Source organism: Chlamydotis macqueenii, chromosome 7, assembly GCF_036417535.1.
Source record: "Chlamydotis macqueenii isolate bChlMac1 chromosome 7, bChlMac1.mat, whole genome shotgun sequence".
In the NCBI taxonomy this organism is placed as follows: domain Eukaryota; kingdom Metazoa; phylum Chordata; class Aves; order Otidiformes; family Otididae; genus Chlamydotis; species Chlamydotis macqueenii.
The window spans coordinates 1207830-1231362 of record NC_141562.1 but is presented as its reverse complement, the minus strand read 5'-3'; the positions used below and the strand labels follow the sequence as shown (position 1 = coordinate 1231362).

The following is a 23533-nucleotide window of genomic DNA, read 5'->3' as shown; positions in this document are numbered from 1 at the left end:
TAATGGGGAGTGTAAATCACTGTTTTACTGTTGCTGTGGCTGGGAAATCAGGCCCATCTTTCTGTGTGTTCTCTCTTCATCACACACAGGGAGAACTGAACCCTGGAGAAACTGGAGAGTTCAGCTACTGGGTAGAGGTTTCGCTGCGGTTCCCAAATACCCTCTTGCTGCACTTGCTGGCTCAGACTGTGTTTGTAAACACTCACAGGCTTTCTCCTTTGGATTGTTCTTTGGAGCCAGATTTTCTTTTGATGTTGAACAGGATGTGTGTGTTAATTGATTTATTTTACTCAGGGTAGGAAATTGCTGCCAATGTTCTTTGAAGAGTCCTGTGAGCCATCTCTCCCCTCACATAAACATTCAGGCAATTTTGGTTAAAGTGTTTATTTTTTTTAACTATGCATAAATGTTAATCTGGCTGGTTTACAGCGGAGAGGTTTTACAGCCTCCCTTAAAAATGTCAAGGTCATGTTTAAACAGTTACTGTTTAAACTGAGGAGATGAAGCGCTGGACCAAGACGATTCAGAAATGAAAAAAATAAAACCCACTATTTTCTGCTAACAGGTGTTATTTGAGAGTTTATTGCTGGTGAAAGTGATGGTGAAATACTTCGGAGACTGATTACTTCTACATCTACTCCTTTGTACTTGTACTGTGGACATTGTTAGTGACAATACACTCTTCCAGCCTTAGTCCTAAATTGAAAGAAATTCTGCCTGGTGATGACAGGAAAGTGCAGGCTCTGTAAATGTTGACTTCTTGAGACTGCCAGGAGGGGCCAGTTCATGCCAATTTTGGCAGTGAGTTTGTGATGTGGAGGTATACCGCTTCATGGTTTCTAACAGTCCAGGAGGCTGTGATGATGAAATGTCGCTTGTGATGTCTCCCAGATTCAGAGTAATCTCTTGGGAGAAAAAGGATTGAGAATCTTAGTGCTGGATGATTCTGTCATTTTGCATATTATAATGCTGCACTCCCACTTGGGTATGGAGCACAGGGTGCTTCTTTTCAAAACCTAAAACTTTCAAACTGCAAGATTGACAAAAATAATCTAATGAAGCTTTATGGAATGCTATTAAGTTATATTTAATCTAGAAGAAAGTAAAACCCTGTATTTTTAAAATAACTGTCTCTTTTTGTGATAGCATTAAATAACTCCAGTCTTGGTTTGATATTTAATTGATAGGGTGTTATGATTTGAGAGCTGATGCAGTTCAAACTGATCAGTCTATCATATGCTACCAGATGTGCACAACACTTTACCAAACAAGACCAGACAGATGCCTTGTTCTGAAGAGACTGCAGTTTGAGACTGATCTTTCAAGATACTGTATGACAGCAGATTCCCCAAGGGAATTATTTTCTCTCTTTGTAATCTTAAGTCTCTGCATACACTTCAGTGTAGGTTTGGTATCTAGCACTCTTATTCTAGGACAATAATCATCAGCCTTTTGAATTAAGACCTAACTGAGAACTGAAAAAAGTTCAGTATCTCCCCAAGGACTGTGCCATAAATTCAGCTGAGATGACAAGAGGAAGGAATTGGACAGTGTGAGATACATGAAATTTGTCTCTAATTTGAGCTGAATTAAAACAGAGCTAGTAATGGCCAAATATTATGACGACTTTGGTGGTGAGAGTTAAATTGGAGGTTTTCCCAGTGATCTGTGATCCATTTTAAAAAAACAAAGAAACAAAATTTGTTGTAGCTGGCACTAAATGGAAGTCTTTTTTTTTAGCAGTAGCAATAGATGGCAATGACTGATCCACAGAAACCAAACTGCTCATTTCTCGTTCCTTTTGGTTATGGATGACCCACAGCAATGAGGGAGTTGCTTGTGCATATTCTTCACAACACTGTGAAAGGCCGCATTCAGCTCATCAGGACTGTCCATCTGTCGTCTTTTTTTTCAGTATTAGCCTTCCTCTGGACAGAGACCTTATTTAAAAAACAAGGGAGACCTCACCCCAGGATGTGGCATTAGTTTTCAGTATTCATTCAATAATCAGTAATATATGATACCATACCATATTTTAAGTTGGTGGAGATATTTGGGATATAGGGAGAAATCTGTGTTCATCCTTTACGTAGCAGTCATTGAGTCATGGAATTTTGTTTAAACAAAGAGTGTGAATCTTAAAGTAGCCCCTGGACATTCCACTGTGATGGCCATATTCAAATGAATGTTCAAGATGTTTCCCCACTATCGTATACCCACACAGTAACCCTTCAGTGACAGCGGAGCCGTCTAGGGACAGTATTAAGCTGCACTCAGCAGTGGACATGCAGATATATTCACTTGCTGTGGTGAAGCAGGAAAATCTGCTTCTCTGACATCCACCCACCGACAGTGGCAATCGACATGAAACATTCTGAGGCTAAGCTAATCTGAGTGTGATTTTAACATACCAGTTATTGTTACTGGATAATTATTAGAGGGATTCACAGAACATGACCTTGTTGCAATATAAATGGAGGGAAACCCTGCTCTTCACCTGATTAACGATTGGCATTGGCCAGTTTCAAGATAGGAGTGAAAACTTGGAATTCTTTGAATGCAGTATTATTAATATCGCTGTAGATACAGAACTAGAGAAAATCGTTCTTACAGCTGAGAACATTTGTCTGATTTCCATAATTCTCACTAGTGTTTTCTAGAGAGTCCTATTGATACATTTCAAAGGGTAGTTGAGACATGATAAAAGTATATTTTATGGAACTCACCAGTTAAGAGAGCAGCCAGCAGACATTGCAGCTCAGCATTCAGAAATTGTTTAGCGGTATGTCTATAGCAAAGAGAGGAGGCTGGAAAGACTACTCTTCTGGAGCTCACTCAGTTTCTAACCTAGAGCTCAGGCTAGTATTGGATGGACTTGGATTTTCATGAGATGAGAAACATAAAATGAGGCTGCTGCAGCAGCTACTGTATGGGTCTGTGGGAGAAGTACTCAGCTCTTCAAGACTCTTCCACCAGGCTTTGCCTATATCATGTGTCTTTGTGCAGGAATCCTGAACAGACTGTGAAATTGGTCAGTAAACCTGGTATTGATCCAGAGAAAAGACTGTGTGGAGTGAGGTGATGGCAGCTAAATGAACTGAACGTGTACTGAATGCTGCCCCTTCCTAGCTGGAGATCTAACCTGGGCTTCTGAAATCCAAAGTCTTCAGCACTTCAAGCTGAGAGGAAAATACCTCATGTCTAGATGGCTTACAAAAGTCCCAGTGAAAGGCATGTGTCCCGTGAGTCACTGGGGGAGCTGGGGAACCAGGCAGGCCACCAGCAGGTACCCAGGGCCTGCCCAGGGGCACCAGGCACTGAGACCCTGCCAGACCACAGCTGGTCCCTCCTTTGTCTGAACTCCACTGGGGGCAGTGACCCACAGCACTGAAGAGCAGAGGTGTATAGAAGAGGGCTGGCCATTTGGGCATACCTACTGACCCTGTCTCAGGACAGGAGAGAGCACTCAATGACATTAAAATAGAACAAATTTGCAATATCACGTTATATGTTTTACGAGCCATATAATTAACATGCGACACTCAGTGCCATGGGATATTATTGACTTAAATAGCTTAGTAAGTATCAAAAAGGATTAGGCATTGACATGAAACAGAATAGCATATGCACTGACACAAGCTAGGATCAAAATTACAAGGGCTACCAATCCTTGTGCTTCAGGGCATATTTTCATCATCAACTGGGGGTCAGGAGGAAAGCCACTCTTTAATCGAGTAGTGCACAGTATGCACGTGGGCTATAGTTATATAGATCTCTTTATTGGCCTGTTTTGAGTCCTTTCCCTTCTTCTTTGTCTTCCTTTCATCACCTCCTGTTCCCTCTCCCTCCCATTTATCATCTGGAATAGGTCACTACTGAAGACAAGACACTAAACTAGACGGATGGCTGAATAGTCTGTACTAATAGGGTAATTTAATGTTTGCTTCTCTGCAGAACTCTAACATTTATTTCAAATATAAATTTTATATTCACTCACTAAAAAGTTCCTGTCTTTCCAACCTTCCTTCTATGCACGCTACTTTTTATCAGCTACACCTACAAATCCACTTAGACTCACTTGAATAATGATTTTTCAGATGTAAGAAATGAACCTTAGTTTGAGAGAAGGAATAGAACAACCAGGCACATTAAAGGAACTTGATTTTTCTGGTAGATACTCAACAATTGCTTACATTATTTTTTTTTCTGAGTGAGATCTTGTATAGCCAACATCAATAGTCATCTATGAAAATAAGGTTGCTTTTTTTTCTGGGTAGATGACAGTAAGTCTGTGGACAGTCATGATAAAATGATGCTCAATTTAGGTAACTGCATTTTAATTTGCAGAGTCTGAAGCAAAATAATTGTACAGAATTTTAACACTTTCCTCACTTACACCTGCCAAAAAATTCTTCATTTTAAGATGATACAATATTTCACACAATTCTAAGGGTTTGGGTATTTTGTTTTGTATTTTCATTTGTTACTATACTGAAATAGTGCCAGAAAGCCCCACCTAAGAGCAGGGCAGGTTGAATTTCATGTCCTGTAAATGCCTTATGAGTGATAAGACCTACCTGGAGTTACTCACTCTAAATAGACAGACTGGACAGCAGAGGCAGAGAGAAGAAAAATTATCTGATTCTTTGTGGGACTCCAAGTTAATGTCAGAACACTAGAGAATGTCTGTTTAAAAAAAATATGCCTACTCATTGTGTTTGTTGCTTAATTCTTTTTTGCTCCTTGCCTTCACCCTCCCAAACTGATTTCTAACTCCACCCATTCTTACCCTTTTTGGGTCCTTTATTTTTGCTAACGACCTCTCTTCCTATCTGGCACTATGCAGCACTGCTCTGCTTGGCACACTGGTACATGCTGCCCTTTGGGTTGTTCAACCTTCCTGGAAAGATGTTATCATGCAGCTTCTCCAGCATCCTTCCCATTTTCTACAGTGGGTTGAATTCCAGTTACTTTCTGTGAACTCATTTTGTAGTCCTTCACTCTGCTTCCCTACAGACCAATGCTTTTGTGTTGTTATCTTCCCACAAATATTCTTCAACATGCCAAAGCTGACCTTAGGCTCCATGGACAGATGGGGCCTGATCCAAAGTCCATTAACATCAGAGGAAATGTCCATTTATTCCCATGAGCTTTGCATTAAATCCTTTGCATTTCCCTTACTTTCTTGAGTGCCTCTTACTCAGCTGCAGTTATTAAAATCAGATTAATCCCTGACAGTTCAGTGTACTGTATAAGCCAACCTGTGCTACTTCAAAAGATAGAGACCAAAACAGCTCCTCTGCTAATGTGAAATCTGCAGCTGGCTAATACTGAAAAAGCAAGGCATTACTTCCAGATTTCATTCCTGCATAACTGGGGTCAGAATCTCACTTACTGTTCATTAGCTGAATCTCCCATTACTAGTGCATAGGCTTTCTCAAAACCATTTCTTACTGTTCAGATATTTTCTGATCTCTACAACATTATTCTGCCCAGGCACCATTCAAGATTCACCTCTGTTTGCAGTTTTACTCTTGGTGTAAGTAGACTGCTATGTCAGCCAGAACATCAATATTTCTTTCTGTTGACACAGTACTCTCTTATCCATATTGCCACCCCTCCTCCTGCTTCATTTTGTCTACATTCCTTTTGAAAAATCTACTCCCATAATTTAGTCTCCCACTCAGTACTTGGTTTAATCAAGTCTGTCACTCAATTTGTATCCCACTTCTCGCTTAACACAAGTTTCTCAGTTAGCAATCTGTTTCTGTAGCACTTGCTATGCATAACACATGGTTAGCTTTTCTTTCCACGCTTGCTTCTCTGTTCCCTTTCTGATTTCCAGACTTCACTTTTCCTTGTAACACTTGAAGATGGGAAACTTCCTCTTCTGTCTCCATCTTTTTATGTTCCCTGTGTATTTTTATGAGGCCACTGCAATCAGGGCTTCTTAAATACCATAAGGTGCTCTATATAAGTCACAGAACAGTCCCTGACTCCAGTTTTCAACTGCAGAATCTCACTCAGTTTAATACATAGCCTTAGGTAGACCTCTTCTGTTGCTGTATTTCTTTGTTGTGGCTTGTACCCCTTTCCATCTTTATCATCTTTCCTTGGTTCATAGGAACACAGGACAAACGCACTAAAGTTCAGATTCTCTCCCACTGGCTGTTCATTCAGTACAGTGTGCTAAAACCTGGTCTTAAACATCCACCCTTAGTTTTGGTGTTGAGGAGCAAAGAGCAGAACAGAGTCCTGTTCCAGTTGCTCCATACATTTTAACATAGCGGACTGGGTTATATGTATCCTGACTGCATCGCCTAGTGCAACCACAGCATGAACTGAATAGCTCACCTTTCCTGCACGAACATGTAATTTAATTTTGGACAGTGGAAGTGCACTGCAGGTTGTGTATCAGCAACATTGCCCACCACTGCATCTAAAATCTTCCACCGGAGTTTTGTGTTATCAGCTGATTCCCCTGGTAAGGACCATGGGTCAGACTGCTTTCCTCTTCATCTGCAGCTCTTCTAGCCATTAGAGAAAGTGGGGGGCCACTGAAGGAGGCTCTCAGAACAGTGAGAGCTCTGCAGGAGGCAGGTTCACTGATTGGCACCTGTTGGACAGATCAGTTGTTAGTCCTCCGAATTATTCTGCTGGGTCAGCAGGTTTCCAGGTTTAAAGGCTGGCATGGTGTAAGATGCAGAATCCTGCCGTTTCATAATCACCTTCTAGAAGTATTGCTTTGTTGTAACGCTACTGTTACATTGTCCTACTTTTGCTACCTATTTTCTGCATAGGCTGGGTGAATTTTTGCCCACTGCATGACTTAGGTGTAGACTTTGCAGCACTGGGCTGGCTGCATTTAACCTGGAGATGGGGAGTGGGGGGAATATGCTGGCGGCTGCTGTCACTGCTTTTCATGTGATTGAATAACATGACGATTTCCTAGTCCAGTCACAGAGCTGTAATGCATGGTACTTATGCAGTACTTTTCATTTTCAGATGGGTTTAATACCACTCCTGGCTTATAGCACGCTCATCTGTCTCTCTGTACGTTCTTAGCACAGCTCGCGCTCCGGGTCACGCAGGAAAGGCCCGAGCAGTCCTTCCCTCTCTGGCTGGATCAGTGACTGCCCTATATAAATCTGCATATTAAGCAGATTTGGCAATTGTTCAGACAGAGACAGACTCACTTAAGTAAGAGGTGAAAATAAACTTGCTTATAAAGGTGCTGCAGACAGCGCTCTCGGATGGTATGCTGTTAGCGGCAGAGCAGAGGCTGGTTTGTTTTCTTTTGCAGTTGGAGACCGATGATTTCTGTTTGCCTTCTGCGCCCGAGTCCCATCACCACAAGCCATACGCGTGTGCCAGTGCCGGGCCTCGCTCTTCAGCAGTTTCAAGACATTTCGCGCGTTCCGGCTGCACCAGATGGTTCATTTCCACAGGCACCCCCCAAGGTCAGGCACCGCCTGACAGCGCTGCCCGCTCAGGAGCGCGCCGGGCCCGACTAGGGGGTGGCTTGGGAGGAGGATTTGGGGGCTCCCCTTCCTCCTCTCGCAGGGCGCCGGGTCCCCTGCGCTGGACGCTGCCCTCAGACTGCGGCCAGGGCGGGTGGTAGCGGCCGGGGCTGCCGCCGCCTCCTCCTCCTCTTCCTCGGCCGGAGCACGGGAGAGCGCGGTAGCCCGCGGGCCGGGGCACGCAGGGGCCGGGTGGCCCGGCGCTGGCCCCGCTGACGTGCGCCCGGGGGAGGGCGGCGGCCCCCCCCCTTTCCTCCCTTCGCGCTGCACGCAGGAAGTTTATCCCGCTGTGGCTCTGCCCGCCCCGGGCGCTGCGGCCCCGGCCCGGCGCCCCCACCGCGGGCGGGAACGTAAGAGAAATGCCCGCCGGTGCGCCCGGCCTGGGGTCTCCTCCCGGCCCTCCCGCCTCCCACCCGCCTGCGGAACGGAACGGAGTGGGGCGGGGGGGGGGCGAGCCCGCCGCAGTCTGCCCGCCCTCCTGCGTGGGGGCGGGGGCGCTGACTGCAGTGCCCGCTCCGGCGGCCGCGGGCGGGGGGAGGCGGCCGCGCCCCGGCTGCGGCCCTCCCCCCCCCCCAACCCCGCGCGGGCGGTGGCGGCGCTGCGGGCGCCCCGGGAGCGCCCCCGGCGGCCACACCCCGCGGCGGGCCGGGGCCGGCGGAGGGGCGGAGGGAGGGGGCCGGCGCGGGGTGTCTCCGAGCCAGTTCTCGCGGTGCTGGCCAGGCTCAGCCTCCTTCCCCTCCCCGGCGAGCGGTGACTGTGCACGGCGGAGCGGTGAGCGCCGAGCCGGGCGCGGGGGGAGCCCACGCCGCCCCGCCGAGCCAGGAGGGAGGCCGCCGAGCAGCGCGCCCGCCCGGCCCGTCCCGACCGCCCTGCCCCATGCCCCAGCGGCGCTGAGCCTCCCGCAGCCCGAACATGGCCACCACGGCAACGTGCACCCGCTTCACCGACGAGTACCAGCTCTACGAGGAGCTTGGCAAGTACGGAGCCCGCTGCGCGCCCCGCCGCCCGCCCCGGCCCTGGGACCTGCCGCCGCTGCCGGGAGCCCTGTGCCGGCTCCCCGGCTCTCCCGGGAGCCAGAGGAGGATTATCCGCCGCGCTGTAATCCCACTCTCCAACCCCCCCCCACCCCTTCTCCCCGTCCGCCCCAGCGGCATCGCCGCCGGAGGGAAAGGTGTTTCTGCGCCCCTGGGCCGCCCCGCCGCTGGATGGGGTGTCCCCGCCGCCTGCCTAGGGCTGCGCGCTCCTGTTGCACCCCGGGACTTCCTCTCTTCCCCCCTTGCCCTCCGCGGGACCCGGCTGCCGCGCTGTCCTGGCCGCCGCGCGTTGCCGTTCCCTCCAAGTGTTTCTGCGCTGGGACACACGGCACCGTTACAGCCGCTCCGCGGTGCCCCGGTCATCTGGCCCCTTCTTTTCCTTGTCCCTGTGAAGGGGCCAGATGCTGCTGCACCACGCTTGTCTCGCCCTCCCTTCTTCCCTCCCTGTCTCTCCGCACTTGTCTCTGCATTGGCAGACCTGCTGCTGCACCCTAGGACAGGGCTTTGCAGGGGGACCCTGTGGGACAGGAAAGCAGCCGAGCAACAGCCAAGGCAGGATTATGGGGACAGTGCTTTCCTCGGTGCTGCTGCCCTCCTTTCCCCCTCCCTCCCTTCCTGCACCAACTGCTGGGCTCTGCTGCATCTCTGCTCTCCAGCCCAGTGTCCCCGTCCCTCCCCAGGCTGCTGCAGCTGTGTGTCACCGAGCCCGGGCCCCAGTGCTGGTGCTCACCTTGCTGCCTATTGGTTTGTACATAGAGGTTGAGGAAGGGGAGAAAAAGGCAGGACTCTGCAGTGTCGGGAGGATTCAAGCTATTTTAGGCTCTCTGTAGGGCTAACTGTCTTGTGGGGCCCTTGTGCAGCTTCTCTTCCCCTTTTCTTACACTTTAAATATGTACATTTGTCTATAGACATGGGTTTGTGTTCCTGGTTTGAAGGACTTGTACTTTTCTACTGATTTTCTCTTATTTGTCCTTTTTCGCCAAGTCTTCCCTGTAAAGCCAGTTGTTATTCTTTTCCCACCTTGTTTTATTGGATTTTTTTTTTTTTAAACAAGGGACTGCTTTCAAGCGTTCATCTGTGTAGTCCTGTAGATTTTGAGTCCCTCTCTTTTCACCTTGGTCTCTGTTGTATTATCTTTTTTTTTTTTTTTTTTCTCACAGAAATCCTTCTTCCCTCTCTCTCAGACCTCTTCTCCAAGTGCCTCTTTCGAATAGTTGTAATGGTATCAATAGTTCCAGCTTGGGAAATGTACAAAGTCTTGTAGCTTTCTACTCACTTCATTAACAGGTACATACTTTTCCCCGGTTTGCAGGTGGGTAGAGAGAGATAAGAGAGCTAATAACTTCTGCAAAGTGTTGCAGTGATTCCGTGACCAAGCTGACACTTGAGCATGGGAGAAATAAGTCCTGGTTCTCTGGTGTAACTGCTGGGGATAGCGTCTGTGGGAGATGGACTTACTGGCTACTGTTTGCAGCGTTGTTCTGGGCTGCTTGTCTCCCGTTCGTCAGTCCCTTCATGTCCTGTTTCTGTGCCCGTATGGTCTCTTGGTGTGCTGTTCTTCATGTGTGTACTGTGCTGTCTGTGAGGGGGCCTGAGGGGTCTTCAGGAGGCTTGAGTACCATACAGACCAGGTTTTATTTGCTGATCAGACAGCATGCGCTGTTCATCAGATTCTCTCTTCTGTATGTTTTCTGCCCTGTCCTTAATCTGGTCCCCTCTAGGGATAGAAATTGCTGCTATTACATTCTCATTTTCAGTTTCATAGCTTCTACCCTCTTTATTTTTCTTCTAGGGGAGCCTTCTCTGTGGTCCGCAGGTGTGTAAAGAAAAGTTCATCACAAGAATATGCTGCAAAAATCATCAACACCAAAAAACTGTCAGCCAGAGGTTAGTGTCTCAATCTACCTTCTTCCTTTTATTAACAGAGAATACTTCACTGGAGTTGAAGCTGTAATGTGTTTAAGGGATCTGAAGTTGCTTGTCTCAGTCATTTCAGCATTACAAAATAATTGAGTTGTGTGGCAAAGAGGAGAGTGAAAGGAGGTAGCGTAGGATGACAGAAAAATTCCTGTATCTGGAAATGGGTACTCTCTGAAGTGATGTTGTCTTTTTTTCTTTTTGAGATCTTTCTTCTGCCAGTTGAACTAGAGATTGTTTGTAGAAGGTTTATCTGCATTTGTGTGTACTGATCACTCATAATAAAGATAAGTGTTGCAGGCTGATTTTGCTGAATGTCTTTTCTACCTAAGAGATGTCTCTTACCAGAACAGATGTGATTATTTTTTTGAAGGATAGGTGCTATGTGCCTTGCTCCTTTCATGCTGTAGTTAAGTGTGGTGTGTTTGGAAACTAACAAGTTTGCCTTCAAAGGCAGAAGCAGGTTGGATGGAGAGATCTTCCGAATTTGATGTCTCAACAAATTAGAACTAGTATTTTTTTTGCTTTTGTTAATCCTGGAGACTCCAAAAACCTGAAACCAAACTGTAGTCTTAAGAAAAGAGAACGAATCTTATCTCTTCCCCCAAGCTGCTGGTGTTCTGTTTTCCAGGGACATATGTATGCACAAAGGGTAGTGTACCTTGTAGTATGCAGGGAATACGTACCTTGTAGTGTGTAGGGAATCCCTTACAGGGATTACAGTTGCGTTGCGGGTGGGGTGGATGAGGGGGAGAATGAGAGAAACTGAACTGCAGTAAAAGATGCTGAAAGCAGAGTGCAACAAGTTGAGATGCCAGAGGCAACTGTTTCTAGAACAGGTGAACAAGACAAGATCGAAGTCCTTAGAGGCCTTTCAGATTTGACAAAATTAATGTATTAGGCCCTTGACTGTCTTGCTAGTTGATGGCTTAGTGGAGGGTTGTCTTAGAAATGAAAAAAAAAGCAGGAGGAGGAGGCAAATTATCTTGATAAATGATTTAGAAGTGAAGAATGTTTTGCCTAATCCCTATAAAAGAGAAAAATAGAATATGTATTTTCCTTTTTGATGGAATATGAAATGTGATGTTAAGAGAAGACAGCTTGATAAATAGCAAAAAAAATTCCAAAATTTCCATGTATGGTAGTTTGCATGGAGAAGTAGTGTCAGAATGCTGTGCCATGAAGATTGTTGGGGTTTTTTTTGTTTGTTTGGTTTGGTTTGGTTCTTGTTTTTTTTTGACCTGTGGAAGTAAGCGTATGTGGTAATGTGTTGTTTCAGTATCTAGCCTGAGTGAGGTCGTGTTGGGGACCAGCCAGTGGAGCCCTAGATTGTTTAGGTGGCTGTAGATCCTGTGAGAATTAGTGTCCGCTCCATGGTCAGGTGACAGTGCCCACTGATGTAGGTGGGAATCCAATCTCTTGAGTTCTAAATTAGTTCAGCTTAATATGGGAGGCGTTTAAAGGGTGGCTTGGCTTTGCTGACGGCCGCTAATGTCGAGTTTACTCTGCAGAGTTCCCTGTCCATCCTGTAGCAAAGACTAAAGCTCAGGAGAGCCGGCTTCTCAGATGCTTGTGGACACAAGCCAGCTTAGAGAGGAGAGGGTAGCTTGGTAAACTGATCACAAATGAGAAACTATTTTCTTACAAAGGAGGTGGTATTCAAGTTAACTCTGGAGATAAGAAAAGTGGGGAAAACTGCAGGACGAATAGAGTTGAATCAAGATTCAGAAACATATTATCGGAAGTACAAAAGCAGCAGAAGAACTGATTGAGTCAGTTTTTAACTGTTTGGGCACCTAATGAGTTATAGAGGGAGCAATATATAGATTCTAATTGTTTTTCATATTAAGGTGATGACAGTTTTATGACCCAGCAAGAATGGGTGAATACAGGTCACGTTTTGATCTATTACTTACTTTCTAGATTTCATACCTTCCTATAAATAAAACACATTGAGGATACTAGCCTCATCCTCAGCTACATAATTCGAGGCAGCTGGCAATGATTTACTTACGGAGGTATTGGTTAGGTAGAAAGCAAGTGTGGGGAGAGCCAAGAAAGGAAATGGGTATTTCTACTAGTACAGAAGAATATCAGAAACAAGGGACTGATCAGGTTTCGTTGAAGTCTTATGAGGGCTGAAGAACCTGCTTTTACAATGAAAAGTGGATGGTGACTTCAGCGGAATTTATAGGTTCCTCAGTTATTCCAGCTGTGTTTGCTGATAGCTCAAGTGGTTAGTACAAAAAGGGACCAAATATTTTGATAGGAACTTAGTGAATTCACCTTGGAATAGGTCTTTAAAGCACTGAAGGAAAAATGCGTGCTTTTTAGACATTGCAGCTGTAAATGGGTGATTAGGGAGATTCAATTTGGCAACCTGGAAATGAAAGTCTCAGGGAAAGGCATTTTAGAAAGCTGTCTCCCACAGGAGGAGAATTAAGGCGTTAATTCTGCAGTATCCTGGATGTATGTTGCCTGATGCTTCCTTTCCCCGAGCTGGCACTTCTCCCTGGGGAGGCCGTGTCTCTGCCCTGTGACACATATGCACCAGGGCTCTCCTGCGCACCCAGCTGCCTGCCTGCCTGTTGCACAGGTTAACCCACCCTCCCGACCTGCTGCCCGTGTTGTTGGTTTTCTTCTAGGCTTGTTCACAGCGCCAGAGTATTCCCTCATGTGGCGACACCCTGCCCCTCTCCAATTTAGCATAGCTACATGTAACATTTGGTACCTTCTATAGCAGAAGTTGAGCTTGTATAGATACCTGGTGTAGTAACTGCTGCTTCAGAGCAGTGTCTTGCTGCTGCTGAGAAGTATGTGTAGCCCCTTGCTGCTTCACAGAAGTTTTGCCTGTTGTAGTGCTTCCCTTGATTATGTCCAGGGAAATGGTAACAAAGCCTTGCTCTCCTTCCACAGTGCTTCTTATTACCTTTATTTTTCAAGACTCTTGATGAAGAAATACTAGATAGCTGACCGGGAAGTGCTGAATAGCTTGCTGTGCATAGCTGAAAAAGAGGAAGAGGAACACTTCATGGTGCATTGTAGGCATTTAGAGCTTTCTGTATTATTTGACGTGTTTATCAAACTTTTCTTAAAGCAGTAGAGTTGAAGAGGTGTAGTGCTGTTATAGGGCTTCTCTCTGAAAGCAACGAGGGTGAATGTGGTGCTGGTCTTTGTGAAGGGCGGTCCTAACAACTTCAGTCTAGTACGCTTCACCCTTTGAAACATATGAAGTCAGATGTCGAGAGCCTCTGTTTATTGTCTATGACTTTTGGATGCCTATTCTCTCTCCTTTTTAATAAATCATGTCAGTAAGAGCTGGTCTAGATCAAAATTCATATTTCTGCTTTAATGAAGTATTTGCTATTATTCATGTTGTGTTGATGCTGAAGACTGCCCAGTGAAGAGTATGCCAAGAACTTTAGTGTTAAATAGGGGCCAAATGCCTTTGGAAGGGGAGGGGAAACAGACTTCGTCTTAGTCAGTGTTAGGCTGACATATTAAGAGCAGTGATTATTACACATGGGGGAAATACAATGCTTCAGTCATCTGAAACTCCTATGGGATCGAGTGCACAGGCTTTTACTAGAGCTACGGGCAGAGGGAAGTAATAACTGTAATTTTTTGGAAACTGTCTTCTGGGTGTCACCAGAATACTTTTTGAACATGAAAATTCATAGCATGTAGTGCTTCACTTCCTGCATCCCTCCACAGTTCAAATGAACTTGTCGTGCAGTGAAGTTCAAATACAGTAAAATTGCTTGCAGTCATCAGAAGGATCGAGAGAGAAGCAGTAGGGAAATATCCAGGATTTGACTCTCCAGTGTATGCTTTGAGATAGTCCTGCATTGGAAAGACGTAGGCAGGGCTCTATCCTTTGATAATTTTTAAGGTGGTGTTTATGTCAAATAGTATATAGTGATCCTACCACCATGCGTAGGATTTTTTGCCCTAGTTTTTTTCAGGTGGAGGGGAAGAAATCTCTCTGCATTATATATATTGTTAGATTTTGTCTGCTGCTGAAAATCTGTATCTTTCAACTCTTGCAAGTGAGGTCTCTTCATGAAAAAATGAAAGGCAGCTGTCTTGGAAGTTACACTGCTTCACTGCTTTCTCCTTACTGCTTTCTCCTTACTGTGGCTTTGCTCTTGCCTCTGGAATAGAGGTGGATTCTCTCCCTGCTCTGCATTTCTCCAAATTTGTCAACCAGGTCAAAATTTGCAGCCTACCCAGTAATTTTGTTGTTCCGATAAGAGATTATGTGGATTGTGGGAGGAGCAGGGAATTACTTCTGTATATCAAACATTGACAGGAGAAAAGCTCTCTCTTTACACTTCCAACTCGGCTTTTTTTCCATATATCGCTCTTGTCCTGGCTTCCAGTTCCATAGTGGTTGCTGGTTTGGGCTTTACGGTATATTTTGTTGAAGTTGTCAATAGTAGTTTCCCTGGACACTGAAACGTCGAGCTTGCATGCTGCAGAGGAAGTTTAGCAGCATCAGTCCCTGGCCTTTGTCTTGATCTGCTCTGTCAATGTTCTTGGCTGGTGTTTGAGTTGGGACTCTCTGGGACTGCTCCTGTGGCTGCCAGGTGTGAAGTCCCCCGTGGGCCACAGCACCCCAGCCTGAACTGGATGCACACGGTGGTCCTGCACTGCAGCCTGGCAGATGGGCTGTGTGAAAGCAAGGCGAGCCCAGCACACCGGTCACGGGTGGCTGATGCACAACTGCGAGTGCCTGTCGAGATGCTCTGTTGTGGGTGTCCTCTGCGTGCAGGCCGGGGACGAGTGTCCTTCCTTGCAGAGGGCGCAAACCAAACCGTGCCTGCTGAGCAGCCGAATGGGATCTGGTCGTTCGGTGTGGGAGAGGAGCAGCCGTTCCCGCAGGATGGACCTGAGGATGAGTGCGAAGTGCTTCGCTGCGCCCCAACTCCTCCTCCTCCCCTCTGCCGCCTGCGAGGAGTCTGAGAGGCGCTGTGATTAGCGGGCTCGCTGATCGTAAAGGTCTTTTCCAACCTCAGCGATGCTGCGATCCTGTGATTGTCGGCTGCAGTGAATTGGAGGGGGCGGGGGGGCTTTCTTGGAGGTTCTCGCGCACGTGGCGGGATGCAGGGAGCAGAGCGGGGTGGGCGTCGGCGCTGCGGGAGGGGGGGACCGGCCGGCGGGGTGGGTGCGTGGAGAGCGAGCGGCTGAACTCTCTACTGTGCACTGCAGCACACATGCGTGCGGCGGGCGGGGGGGCTGCTCTGCTGATGTCACCAACCGCAGCCCTCTGCCTCCCCCCTCCTCTTACTCCTCCCGCTCCCCGCCTCCGCCTGCAGCCCCGCTTAGAGGGGCGGGGGGGTTCCAGCAGTAGCTGTCCGTAGGGGAAGTTTCACTGGAAGGGACGTTGGGGAGGAGGGGTGTGTGCAAGAGGAGAGACCCTGCTCGCGGAGGAGAGGCAGGGGCCGGCGGAGACTGGCGGGATGGCGAGCGGTGGAAGCCTGGCTGTTGCCGGGGCTGGCTGTGGCCAGGAGCTGGCTTCCTCCCTCGGCGGTGGTTGGGGTTACCCCAGGTTGCCTCTCAGCTTACACTGTATATTTTATAAAGGAGCTGGAACAGAGCAGACAGGATTTCAGCTCGTGTCTGTCTTCTCAGTGGTCACATCGAGTATTAAATTTCCGGTATTAACAATGGCGGGGCGGGGGGGGGGGGGGGGCGCAGTGGGCACACAGATTGGGCAGGAGTTACTGCTGCCTCCGTGTGAGGTTGGAGAAAGGGGCTTGGCAAGAGTCGGGTTTCTTGTTTTCCCAGTATAAACTGGATTTGCGTATGGCAGAGATGTGATTAGACGAACTCTCTCGCACGTGTCCTGAAGCCCGTGGCTCTAGAGCATTTACTGTGATCAGCGAGCCGCGACTGAAGTATTTCCAGGTGTCCCTGCAGTGAAGAGTGGAATGTTGAGCACACTGTAGATATTTGGGGCAGGAAGAGATACTTAATGTCTTGTAAGAGGGATCCAGTGCAAAAGCTATGGTGGCTTTTTGTTGCTTTTGGGGTGTAGTGTGGACATTTCACTGCCTCCAAATTTAATCCTTCTCTGGACAGTGCCAAAACTATCACTGCCAGAGGAGGACTCATCGGTGGATCATAAAGAAATTTCTGAAGAGTGCTCCCCCCTGCCAAAGTGGTGAGTTACCACCACTGTTTTAAGAGAGGACTATGACAGTCTTTTTGTTCCCTTCCATGCCCTGGAAATATTTTAGTTTCTCTGGCCCTGCAAATTGGGTTAAGACAATTTTTAAAAGGGAAGCAGGCCAATATAAAAATCTCTCTCCACTGTGCTACCGATAAGCACCATCTCTCTGCTTCACAACCCTGACAACCAGGGCATCACCCACCTTTTCATTAATTCTGACCTATCACCTGTTTCAGTGTTTTAGGTGTTTCTGTTTCTTTCCTCTGTTCTTGAAACCTTCTGATTTCCACCAAGATAATAGATTTTACAAAAAAAAAAAATAATTTGCCAATGTTTGACTGTACAGTGAGCTACTGCTGTTGGCTTGGCATGGGGAAGAGAGCAATATCAGCTGGCACCAGGATCACCAGCATAGGAAAGAACTCTTGAATGTTGTAGAAAGAACTGCAGAGTATCTCACCACGTTGAGTGTTTGCCTGCAGCAGAAGTGGTGTCAGTGCTCAGAGCAGTCATCCTGAAGAAAGAAAAGGTGCATTGGTTTCTGATGGGCAAATGCAGGGGCTCACCAGATTTTTTTGGTGTATGGAGGAAATGTCAAGCTGTGACATAAACAACTGTAGTTCCTGCTGGCCCTTATGACAATAAGCTTCCTGCTTCAAAATGTGGAGTCCCATGAGTTAGGCTGACCTCAGATCACTTTTTGTATGTTCTTAAATTTACTGTCTGTTTAAATATCACTGTATACTTCTGTTATGGCTCCCCAAGCAGTCTAGTATTGCTGCCTTCATGATCTTTGGAGAACAATAGTAGAACACTTATTAAGAAACAGACTGACAGTATCTTAGAAATGAACTTTCTGAACACTGAGGGTAGACGAAGATCAGTGGGGCATGGATTTAGCTTTCTGGGGAAACTGAGTCTATAGTTGTTAGATTTTGATTCCTCATGGCTTTTTCCACCTGTTATTCTCTGGCTCCCTTTCTGTTTTAATTTTGAATTTGTTTTGAATGTTCATTTATTTTTCACAAATCTGTTACTTTAACCAATGATTCTATTAATCCATAATGCTTTGATTGAAAATATCCCTTTAGTAATGCTGCTTTACCCTCCTCCTTTCCTCCCAGAGAATATTGCAGAATTCCTGTTGCTCCCACCTGTTAGATGAGCAGACTGGGGAAGATGGTGGTTGGTGCAAGCAGCTAATTATTCATGACTCTGAGAGTTATACAGAGATGTAAGGAGAGCTGGTTAATGTTGTGTCTTGCCTTTTTATGATGGGATCAGGAAAGGAAGAGATAACTGTGGCTTTACTCTTAGTGTCGGGATCCGTCTCACTCTGCTGCTGGCAGAGTCAGAATTCCTCATCTCTGAGATGCGAGTTGAGTAGATGTGATGACCTTTCAGAGAATGTACACGTGTGTGTGCGTACAGATGTGATACTGTACTCTCAGCACTTTCGTGTTATGTTCCTGAGAGCATGAGTTACATATCTCTCTGAAGCGGTGACCTGCTGTCCTGCTGCTTCAGTTCAAGGTTCCCATCTTGAATTAGCTGTTGTCCAAGCACACGCAGCCCTGGGCTGTCTTGTCTTTCCTGTGACTGGACTCTGCTAAGCAGTGATACTGGGACAAGTCCAAGTTAGTGTCCTGCTTCTGAGCAGAGTGCTAGCTAACCTTTTCTGTTTGCTAGAAGGCACAGATGATTTGGCTGTTAAACACAAGATGCTTTTTCTCTGGGGCAGCAAGGGTAGCGTCTCTCTTTACAGTGCTGTTAGTGTGATTTTGTCAGAGTCCTAGAAATTGGGCTGAGAGCTGTCTCAGAGAAAAGAGTAGGCATTGTGGAAATGAAGACACAGTTAATTTAAAAGAAAAACAAAACCCATGCAAACGTATCTCTAGGGAAGGAAGGTGCCCATGAAGATGAGCCTGGGAGTGGGCATCGCTCTTTGTAGGCCTATTGAGCCAAAGGCTAAGTGGCAGAGAAGGCAGGGAGCGACAGCCTGCCTGCTGTGGCAGAGCTGCTGCATTATCTCTGGGGGCTGTTGCCATGATGACAGTGGCAAACAGGGACTGAAAAATTTACCAGATGCATTTGAGCCAAAGGATTAAACTTTCTCATAGGAGGGAAGGAAGGGGAGGAGGAGGAGGGCGGGTGATGATGTATTAACGAAGGACAGCATCCTAGTGAGAAATACCAGGCTTGCTCTCCTCTAGCCGCTGGGATGGCGAGGGGGGAATGCAGACTGGCATTCCTCCTCCAGTCTAAACTCTGGGCAGTACTGCTCTGACAGCTTCTCTCCTTGCAGAAGGGGTGAATGCACCCTGCTTTCACTGGGTAAATTGGCAGGATTTGCATTGTTTTGGCAGATGAAACCTAAGAAGCGGGAAAAGATGGTGTCTCTCTCTTTTTTCAGCCTTTTTTTCTATTTCCTGTACCCACAAATAACTCTAGTTCTCTACCTCACGCTTACAGCTTTGCCGCGTCAGAGTTGGTGCAAATAATCAAGTTTCAGTGTTGCCTGCAGGTTTCAGACTATCGAACATGAAGCTAACCAGCCTGCACTAGTGTTATCGACAACGCAAGGCTGTTGTCATTGAAAATGTGTGGTGCAAAACCATGTCAGCACTATTAGGGCTAGTACTCGTCTTGACCTTGCATACTGCTTTTGTCCCTGCTGGTTTCCCTTCCCAGAGGTAGAGTGGTGTCCCTGCACATCAGAGCTGATAGCGTGGTGGGGAAGGCCCGGGCAGTGGGCAGGCAGTGGGTGATAGAGGCTAGGTGTGGGCGGTTTTCCTTCCACTGGACTCTGAGGGAAGTCCTATCATCATCCTGTGCTGTGGCCTCCTTTGTGGAGGTTGACTGTTATAAGGACTGGTCCTAGAAGAATTATACTTGGCCATCAGTGCCCCAAATGTCAGTGCCCCGTGGCTCAAAAGGTGAGACCACTTGTTTGTTTGTGCTGCTACAAGTTATCGTGGTATTTTTGTGCATGCACTTCAGGAAACATTTATCTGGCCATGCCCAGCAAACTTTGGAGCAGCAATACACATACTGGCATAAAAGGTTTATCTGCAGACTTAGCAAAACAGAATTGTGATAATTAAAACTAGTTTCTTTCTAGAAGTGCGTCTTCAACTTAAAACATTTATTTATGAAATGAAACATTAATATCTATGGAAATTAATGGTATAGATCTTTCCCAATAGCCGAAATTCCAGTGGGCTTTTTAAGTCCCTATGAATACAGGCTGTAAGAACAAGGATATTAAGGGTCTAAAGGCAGTTCCTGAAAGCTTGTGGAGACGATTCTTTCATTTCCCTTCACTTCTGCTCTTCTAGGCACCTGAGTTAGCTGGTGTAGGCTGCAGCGTGTCTAGTGGAGTAACTCAGTATTTGGATGTGCTTAATCTTCTGCTGTTACAGTGTCATCTCTGGTAAGTCAGTTGGTGTAGACTGTGGTAAGTGATAGCTGTGAAGAGAGATGCCATTTCTTGATGTTGGAGACAACTCTCCTTTGAAGGAGGAAGTTTTCTCAATCTCAGGAGAGCAATGAGAAAAGGAGAAGCAGTCTGACACAGCCTGAAGTCTGAGGTGAAAAAGGGAGGGAGAAGAGCTAGAAATCTTGAAACTTAAGTGCATAGTTGTTTTTTTTCCCTTGAGCATAAGGTAGCTCAAGAAGGTGAGTTTTACCCTGACTCCTCTCTTGAAAGAGATTATTTCCTGAACCTGTTACTTGGTTCCAAATCTGTTGCATGTTCCAGAGGGTTCTGCAGTTGATGGTCTTGCTTCTGAGTGAGTGGTCTCACACTGTCTGTGCAGCAGAATATAGTCGGTGTGTCAAGTTCCCTGCAGCTCTGGAGATGTGCAAGATGTGTGTGTTGCTGCTGTGCTTGCTGCTAGAGACCTGATGTCATACACCTGACTTGAAATGTGACTTCAGAGGGGATAGTCCAGTGCTTTCTCTGGGATGCACTTACTAGATGCACATTTCAAATAGCATGGATGCCCTGGAAGCTTTTGCAGGGAAAACAGCTTGTTAAACCTCTTCTTGTATTGGTCTCCAGTGTCTGCCAAATATACTTAACATTTCTACTGTAGTGGAGCAGCTGCCATCCTGAAAATGTCCATGTGTATCTTGGCTTTTTTTTTTTCCTCCCCCCCACCCCACCCCGCCCTTTCTCCTACCCCCTTGTGTCAGAGCATATAACATTTCATGGGTGATGGGCCAAGAAATCACCCAGGGTGGCTGGAGGAGAAAAATAGATGTGGAAGAAGGAAATTGTCTTTAGTGTCCCCTGTAACCTACAAGGACTTGCTGAAAGGTTGTTCTTGGATGCTAATAGAGAGTATAGCCAGGTGATGCCAAGCACTTTTTTCTGTTGTTTGCTCAAAGAGCTGGTATGCTGTTAAGTTTCATTTTGCCTGCCTCGGGGCCTCTCCATGTGAGCTTTGGGTATCAAATGTCCTCTGTTGAGATTGTGTTGGAGAGATTAGAAGAGTTGAAGTTGCGCAGCTTTATTTTATAACTGATGCCAGTACAGAGACAAAGCTTGATCGTAATGGATGTGCTACTTCACTGCAAGTTAAAGTAGTGATTCATAGCTCTTGTGTTACTTTACATATTCCTGATTTTTGGACTGCAGGATTGAAAAGTGACTTCCAGCTCTGCCTATTTTTGTTTGACTTTTATGTCATCTGGCCTAGTATCTGCCAGCTCTGCAGATTAGGGCTGTTTTGGTGTCTACTGCTTGTTATGAAGTTGCCCGGATTAAAATTTTCAGTGTTGCCTGATCAGCGCAGAGCAGTGATCCACAGTCTTCTCTCTCTGAATTGTTCTTGCACTTAATAAGGATGATGTAGAGGAGTGAAGTGTTGGTCAGCTCGTCCTTTGTGTGGAAGCACTTCTACAGCAGCAGACTGGGAGTTGCGCTCTCAATGCATTTGTTTGTCTTCTCCAGACAGCCAAGTTCAGCATCAGAGATGTGAAAAAAGAGGAAGAAGGTAGTTTGCTTTTTTGATAACCATTATCAAATATTGCTGACAAGTCCAGGTGACTCTGGCTGCTGCTAGCAGTTTATGTTGCTGCAGAGCTGGTTACTCAGCTTTAAGGAAGCACATTATGCCTCGTTAACTCTTTGTGGCTGTGTACACTTGGTTTATTCAGCATTCCTGAAGCTCAGCGTGAAAAGCTTTTCCTCCCATCACCTCACAAATGGTCAAGAAGTTTCTTGGCTTTCCTAGGCTTTTCAGCCTGCTTATCTCTCCCTGATGAAATATGAAATGTTAATTGCTAAAGTTTGTTCTCATTTGAAAAACACAGCTAAAACTCCTTCCCCATCTTGGAAAAAAACCTCAGGTCTCACCAATGTAATTGGCTTATCTAAAGGGGTGGAAGGGGCTGGCTTGGGAACAAGGAAACATGCAGCTCGACTGAGCCAGAGGAATTTATATTCTTCCTTATGCATCTCTGAATTCCTGGATCCTGCATTGCAGTGACTTGTCACCGCTGAGACCAGCCTCCTTGCTACACTGTTACCTTGTCTGATAACTAGCTGTAGTCTGATATTTATTTATTAGCTGGTTAATTCAAACCCACCGACACCTGATGTCGTCAGCTGATGGGGAGGAGAAAGGAACTCATGTCCAGAAATGAGCTCACTTGGTGAGATTTCTTTGTTAAGCTGTGCACTTCAGGACCCTCTGCGTGTAGTGGGATTGAGACAGAGTTGCTGGAGTTCTTGCACAGGTCACAGTTGCTGTGTGCTGCGAAGGGGCTGCTGATATGACTGCGTCGCCTTCGGAGCATCTGCGTGCCCTACTGTCTTGCTTTTGCATGTCCACTTTAAGAGGGTTCATCTGCAATGCAGCTGTTAGCAGGGAAATTCTGTAAATCAAGAGGGAGCGAGCGCAGGCTAGCCCAATGTCTGCAGTTCTGCTGGATCCTCCCCACAGCACAGGGAAACTTGTTCAGAAAGACTTTTTGCAGGAGGAGGAGAAAGGGATGGCAGCGCAGTGCTGATGCTAGGATCCCCTCCTTTTTGTGCCTGTGTCTGCACCAGCTGCTCAGGAGCCGGAAAATCTGTGGAAAAGCACAATGGGTAGCAACCCTGGAACTGGAAAATCCTGTCATGCTTTTCCCCTCCTCGCTCCTCCGCCACAGAGTCTAACCAGGTGTTTGCTTAGGGCTGATCATGTCAGGATGTCTTTATTGCACACTCCCTCCTCACGCAGGATGTCCTGTTACAGTTCTGAGCTTCTGCACGTGACTCAGAAATGCACAGAGGCCTTGTGAGTCGTGAGTTTATTACTGTGCCCTCCTCCGTTGCACGGGCTGTCAAGAGTTACCACTTGCTCGTGCAGGGGGATGATGCTGGTGACCTCTGGGGATGCTGTGATGCCAGGGAGGAAGCCCGCAGGTGGAGTCAGCTGGAGTTGCCAGGGCTGTGGAGGTGTTGTTTCTGGCAGGCTGGGGACTGCTGCTGAGAGACTTTGTGCGAGGAGCAGGGGGAGGAGAGGGGCCATGTGCTGCAGTAGCTGTACTGCAAGTGGGGCAGATGCACTGTCTGAGGGGAAGCTCTGCGAGGGTTGGAGCCCTTCAAGCGCATGTCAGAGAGGCTGGCTGTGGAGGGTGTGGCTTTGAGCATGTGGCCAAGAAGCGGGCAGCTTGCTGTTCTGCTCTTCTCCTGCCCCTCTGCTTCTCCAGTGTGCAGAAGGCCTTTGAAAGACTGCCTGGGTATCAGACATGCCTGGGAGGACTTACAGGATTGCTTGCTGGTTCCCCAGCCACAAGTTTCTGAGGATATTCTGGTGAAGAAAGTCCTTCATGGTTTCTACGGTTAAGTAGCTGGGAAGCATGATGCCTTCCCACGGGGATCCTTGGGGATACCT

At 46.9% G+C, this 23533-nt stretch overlaps 1 protein-coding gene and 1 long non-coding RNA gene across 15 annotated transcripts in view; one reads left to right on the top strand and one right to left on the bottom strand.

The window, feature by feature from the left end:
* Positions 1 to 4238: 4238 nt before the first annotated feature.
* Positions 4239 to 7787, bottom strand: LOC147600026 (uncharacterized). Its single transcript, XR_015259089.1, has 2 exons — positions 7224 to 7787; positions 4239 to 6616 (listed from the first exon to the last, which is right to left on the bottom strand). It is a non-coding gene; the product is annotated as an uncharacterized LOC147600026 (long non-coding RNA).
* A 504-nt stretch (positions 7788 to 8291) lies between these two features.
* CAMK2G (calcium/calmodulin dependent protein kinase II gamma) overlaps positions 8292 to 23533 on the top strand; it is a 121192-nt gene continuing 105950 nt past the window's right edge. For all 14 annotated transcript variants that reach the window (XM_086752268.1, XM_086752259.1, XM_086752267.1 and 11 more), the window contains exons 1-2: positions 8292 to 8497; positions 10347 to 10441. In XM_086752268.1, the coding sequence (XP_086608394.1) occupies positions 8433 to 8497; positions 10347 to 10441 (160 nt within the window). In that variant the 5' untranslated portion in view covers positions 8292 to 8432. The remainder of the gene's footprint in view (positions 8498 to 10346; positions 10442 to 23533) is intronic.